General features: G+C 52.8%; 1 protein-coding gene across 3 annotated transcripts; it reads left to right on the top strand.

Moving 5' to 3' along the window:
- The first annotated feature begins 818 nt into the window (after positions 1-818).
- POLR3D (RNA polymerase III subunit D) lies at positions 819-5,940 on the top strand. 3 transcript variants are annotated; one of them, XM_036075167.2, is made up of 9 exons: positions 819-953; positions 1,170-1,339; positions 2,308-2,351; positions 2,970-3,121; positions 3,278-3,402; positions 3,590-3,758; positions 4,103-4,368; positions 4,826-4,978; positions 5,146-5,940. In XM_036075167.2, the coding sequence occupies exons 2-9, from the start codon at positions 1,175-1,177 to the stop codon at positions 5,266-5,268; spliced, it is 1,197 nt and encodes a 398-aa protein (XP_035931060.1). In that variant the 5' UTR covers positions 819-953; positions 1,170-1,174; the 3' UTR covers positions 5,269-5,940. The 3 variants fall into 3 exon arrangements, with proteins under 3 accessions (XP_035931060.1, XP_035931059.1, XP_035931061.1); XM_036075166.2 differs by having other exon boundaries at positions 819-963; XM_036075168.2 differs by having other exon boundaries at positions 832-914.

Raw genomic sequence — 5,940 nt, 5'->3', positions numbered from 1 at the left:
TGAGTGGCAGAAGTGTTTTCCTCCCCTCAAACTTTCCGCAATGTTAAGTGGTTTTTAAATGGTTTGGGGGTGGGGAGAACAGTAAAGGCATTTTTTTATGTTAAATTACAAATGAAGGAATCACCATAAAAGTTCTTTAAATTCGTCCCTCCCAATCGAGCAAACTTCGTTTTTCGGTTCCGGGCTTGGAACGAGAGCGCACACAGGGGTCCGCAGTCAACAGCCCTGAGAGCGCACACGAGGGTCCGCAGCCAGGAGACCAGGGCGGGTGCCCTTAGGCACCCAATTAGTCCGCTGTTGCTGCCCTAGCGCTGCGCTCACAGCCCCACCCCAGGATCCCACCAGCAGTCCAGGGAAGGGACCCCCAAGCAGTCCAGGGAAGGGACCCCCAAGCGAGGACGAGGCCGCAGCCCAGAGTACAGTGACCACTCCAAGGTCATCACCGAGCCCACAGCCGCGGCTCGGCCCGGCCCAGGACTTCCCAACTCTGGGTCCGGGTCTCGCTCTCCGCCCCGCGCCCCTCGCCCCGTCCCGAGCCACGACCCCACCGCTCCCAGAGGCTCCACCACGGCGAATCCCCATGCTGGGTCGTGGCGGCCGCCACGGCCCCCGGACCCAGAGCTGGGCGCCTCTACCCCCTCGGCCCGGGCCAAGACCCCCGAACGCTGCACCGCAGCGTAACCTAGACCAGACCCCTCTTCCATTTTCGCCCTCTCAACCCAGCTTTTCCCGACTCCGGGAAGAACCGGGAAGAGAAGGCGGAGGGGAGCGAGGCGCCGCCGGATAAATACTGTGGCCCGGCCCCGCCCACCGACCTCACTTCCGCCCGGCGGCAAGATGGCGGCCCCCGGGCCCTGCCACGCAGACTTCCGCCGGGCGCAGAGACCCAGGACAATCTGCGGGCCGCGGCGGAGGTGAAGTCGGGAGGCGCGTGGTGTGGAGCCACAGCCCGAGTACGCTGGGGTGCGTCTCTGCCTCGTGCCTGGCCGGGGGCCTGGGCAGAGAGCGAGCCAAGTGCTCTAACTGGGTGGTCCGGGGACTCTTGCCACGTGGAAAGGGAGGGACGCACTGCCTGGGGGGCGGGAGGCCACGTGGGTGGGGTTCCGCCCAGGGTCCGTGTGTCCGCCCCCTCGAGTGACTTTGTTGCCCCTTTCCTTCTTTTCTCCCAGGCAAAATGTCGCAAGGAAACGCCGCGGGCGAGCCGAGTGCTCCGGGAGGTCCCCGCCCCCTCCTCTCTGGGGGACGGGGGCTTATCGGGCGGCGGCCGGCGCCTCCACTCACTCCAGGTCGCCTTCCCTCCATCCGCTCCAGGGATCTCACCCTCGGAGGAGTCAAGAAGGTACCAGACGGCACCTTTCTAAAGAAACCCTACTACCTTGAATTCCAGGACCCTGGGGTTCAGCTGATGTTCACGTAGGGCCTACCGTGTGCCAGGCTTGGTATTGGGCCTAACAAAACTCGCCCCCAGACTTTGCTGACAAATTCTGGGGAGTCTGCCTACCTTCAGGTCTAGATACTGGTTACAAGATGTTGACTGGTTCTCAGAGATGGCTGAAGGGCAGAGAAACCTAATTACTCCCCAAGCAACTTGAGCAGTGCTTATTTACCTTTTTTATGTGTTTTGGACACCTTTAAGAAACCCATGAAAGCCAGCAGGCATAAACTTTGCCTGCAGTTTTACAGAGTTCTGTATTCGCCATGGATTAAAGTGGCAGACTGTGATCTAGAGTATAATGAATCCTAGGCAGGACACTGGAGGCTCTGTGTCCTTTTCTGTTGTGTTTATGACTGTAGATGTAAGGATAGCCTTGAAATTTAGTGGGGGGAGGGGGGGCTGTAATAGAAGCATAAAACAGCCAGTTTTCAAGACTTGTTTGCCTTGGGAAATGCTGGTGGCAGCCTAGCTGTATCATCTGTTTGTGAGTGCTGGCCGACTTCCTACTTGAGCCTTGCTGCTAGAGCTCTTTCCTATGATACTCCATGGTTTCTATAGCAGTTTGATGACAGGAAGTGAGATTAGACAAATAAGTTTTCAAAGCCCTGAGGGCTCTCCTTTCAGAGGGCAGAAGCTGAGGCTGCTAGCTTAAATAGGTTTTGGTGCCCTGTTCTGTGTGTAAGTCCACTGCTATCATGACAAGATGTTTGTCCCTTTTAAGTACATGTCTGTCTCTGTAAATCATTGACAACAGTGGGGAATATAGAATGGTGGTCTTGGTCCATACAAGATGCCCTCTGAGAGTTTTCATTTTTCTCTGTACTTTGGGATCAGAACTTACCAAACCAGTGACTCCCATATTTTACTTTCAGAAAACCTTCACCCCAAATATCATCAGTCGGAAAATCAAGGAAGAGTAAGTAGCTGGGCCTTCTAAAAACTTTCCCCTTATTGTTCTGAATTTGGGTCTTTTGGGAAATAACTAGGTATGTGGCTCAGAAATCTAAATTTGTGTATTAATTTTTTTCACTAGTGATTTTGGACCCAGGCTCCCAGGTGATTCTAATGTGCAGGGTAAAAAATACTGATGCCTGGAAGTCCATCTCTAGACAGTGGTGATTTAACTTTTTTGCAGTGAAACAGAATGATTATCTTTTACAGCTGGAGTTGAGACCCACTAGGTTAGACAAAAACGTGTCAGATTTTCACTTACGTTCTTTTGTATTACAACCCTCTTGCTTTCAAGCAACACTTAAAAGTCCACATTTTGGGGTAGTCTCTGTAATTCAACTTTTGAGTTGTAGTTCTGATATATACTCTCAAGAAGAAGGTAAAGTAAAGCAAACTGAAGGGACACTGCCCCATCAAGGAAATAGAAAAGGTGCTAGACTTAAGATTGGGTTCTGCTTCTTCTGATACAGTTATTGTCTCGTTAATTCTCCACTCAGGTGGAGTAGAGTGGTATGGAAGAGTAAGACCAGTTCTCTGAGGCAGAGTGAGTGAGTGGTTTCCCTTACTCCATTCTCTTTTCCAGGCCCAAGGAAGAAGTAACCATCAAGAAGGAGAAGCGTGACAGGGATAGAGACCGACAACGAGAGGGGCATGGACGGGGCCGGGGCCGCCCAGAAGTGATCCAGTCCCACTCCATCTTTGAGCAGGGTCCAGCTGAAATGATGAAGAAAAAGGGTACAAAGCTGGGGTTCTGGGAGGAAGGAATCAGTGGATTTCAGTCCAGACTGCCCAAGAGAAGGGCAAGAGCAGTAAAATCCCCCTGCTCCCAGTTTAGTTTTCCTTGCTGTTGGCCTCTTCCGTACCTCTGGTGAACTGAGTGATTTCCCACAGGGAACTGGGATAAGACAGTGGATGTGTCAGACATGGGGCCTTCTCATATCATCAACATCAAAAAAGAGAAGAGGGAGACAGATGAAGAAACGAAACAGATCCTGCGCATGCTGGAGAAGGATGATGTAGGTACCACTAGCCGGGAGGAATGGGCTTCTGGGGAGGCAGGCTTGGGGGGAAGAAGAGCTCTCTGATGTCCTGGAAGCCTGTGAACAGCAGGAGTCTTCAGTTAGAAAAGGGTGAGGTGGGCTGCAGTCCAGGTATGTGTGCATGCTAGCCAGACCATATGACCCGCTGACTCTTCCCTGGTAGTTCATCGATGACCCTGGGCTGAGGAATGACACTCGAAACATGCCTGTGCAGCTGCCGCTGGCTCACTCAGGGTGGCTTTTTAAGGAAGAGAATGAAGAGCCAGATGTTAAACCTTGGCTGGCTGGCCCCAAGGAAGAGGACATGGAGGTGGATGTACCTGTTGTGAAAGGTACTCTGTGTCCATTAACGTCTCCTCTCCTTCCCTGTGGCTGCCCCCCAGGAATCCTCCCTAGGAATGAGCCTCCCAGATTCAGAAGCAGGTCCTCCCCCATTCCAGCTGTAAAATACATGACCCGAACAGGGACACCGAACTCTCACTCTCAGGAGGTTCGTACTGACATGGATCCGTGGGCCTAGCCTTTTAGATAAGTCACACAACTCCTGGATCCTTCTTCATAACCAGTGATTCCCTTCCACTTCGTGGCTGAGTGACAGTGAAGCAGAGGGGGATGAAGGGCTGCGTACAACGACATGGCCACTTCATAGCTCTTCCATTTGTGTTATCTTGGGCAGTGAAAGAGGAGCCCCGAGATGAGGAGGAGGAGGCCAAGATGAAGGCTCCTCCTAGGACAGCCAGAAAGACCCCGGGCCTCCCAAAGGACGTATCTGTGGCAGAGCTGCTCAGGGAGCTGAGCCTCACCCAGGAAGAAGAGCTGCTGTTCCTTCAGCTGCCAGACACGCTCCCTGGCCAGCCGCCTACTCAGGACATCAAGCCTATCAAGACAGAGGTGCAGAGCGAGGATGGACAGATGGTGGTTATAAAGCAGGAGAAAGACCGGGTATGCTTAGGAATGAGTTCTGTGAAAATGCCGGGGAGACCAGGAGGGGAAACGGTGAGCTGTTGGGGAAGCAGAGGTGTGCCACCCAAGCTGAAATGTCAGAGTAGTACCCATTTGTTCTCTCTACCCACAAGGGACGTGGGGCTTTGTACTTCAGCCCCTATTACATGTGTTTACTTTTTCCAGTGAAATACTTTGAACATACACAAATGAGAGGACATAAATTCTCAGGTACCATCACTCGTCTGCGGCCGTTAGCAGTATTTTGTCCATTTGTTCATTCGTTTGCTTTGGGTTTTGTCGTTCAGCCAATGGCAGGGAGCCCTGGGGAAAGGCCCTCTGGAGGAGCGCATTCTAACCTCTGCTGCTGCTGCCTTCCTTTGGAAAAGGGTGTCATTCGTGAAGGATGGAGGAAGCAGCTCCTTACCCAGTTTCCATCTTCTGATTCTCTCCACAGGAAGCCAGGCTGGCAGAGAATGCTTGTACCCTGGCTGACCTGACAGAGGGTCAGGTTGGCAAGCTGCTCATCCGCAAGTCAGGAAAGGTGCAGCTCCTCCTGGGCAAGGTGACCCTAGATGTGACCATGGGAACCGCCTGTTCCTTTCTGCAGGTGAGAGCCTGTAGGGTCACAGTAGGGGCTCCTTAAGAGGTAAGGAGTGTTGAGGAGTCCGTGCTAACTAAGGGAGAAGCATTCTTGGGATTATCACGTGAAAATCATAGGACCGAGTAGTGGGCTGTGTGGTTTTGGTTCTCATCGCTGTCTCTGTTGATTGGCAGGAGCTGGTGTCCGTGGGCCTTGGGGATAGTCGGACCGGTGAGATGACCGTCCTGGGACACATAAAGCACAAACTTGTCTGTTCCCCCGATTTTGAGTCCCTCTTGGATCACAAACACCGGTAAAATGAGCAGATGGAGGATGATGGTGACTGTGCCCACGGCTGCTGCCTGCTCCAGACGTTTTGTTCTCAAATCTGTGCGACCCAGAAAGGGCCTGTTTAGCCCACCCACTCCAGCCTTTGGCAGCCATTGTCCCAGTTTTCCCCACAGGGCCCACGTGGCTGCCTCCCACGGCAGCTGGGAACAGCACAGTGGCCTACCCACGGCATGGATCCTGCACATCCTCGCTGCTGGGGGACTTGTCCCTTCTATTTATTTTTATATTTATGTCTTATCTCTTCAAGTGACTGTACCCTCCCCAGGTAGAGAGGGGAGGGTCTGTGGGAAAGTCCAGGCTCCTCCTCTTGCTGACTGTCTTGTTCTCAGGGTAGGAAGCGTAAGGACGGTTGCCGCTTTTGCTCCCTTCTCCTTCCCAAGAAGCAGCGTTGGAGAGAGAGCAGGGAATTTTTCAGTCTGGGACTCAGTGCTCAATCCCAGCTCCATCAGTTACTAGTTGTATGACCTTGGACAAACTACCTAACCTTTCTGAGCCTCATATTCCTCATGGGACAAAAATGAGGATAATACCTACCTCACAGGGTTGGTGTGAGGATGAAATGGAATGTCGTAGATGAAAACTCCTTGCACAAGGCCAGATAAACACGGTGGGCACTCAATAAATGTTAGTTCCCTTCC

The sequence above is a fragment of the Halichoerus grypus genome, chromosome 3 (assembly GCF_964656455.1).
Source record: "Halichoerus grypus chromosome 3, mHalGry1.hap1.1, whole genome shotgun sequence".
Classification (NCBI taxonomy): domain Eukaryota; kingdom Metazoa; phylum Chordata; class Mammalia; order Carnivora; family Phocidae; genus Halichoerus; species Halichoerus grypus.
Note: the sequence above shows the minus strand (reverse complement) of the source record. Positions and strands in the feature narration are given on the sequence as shown.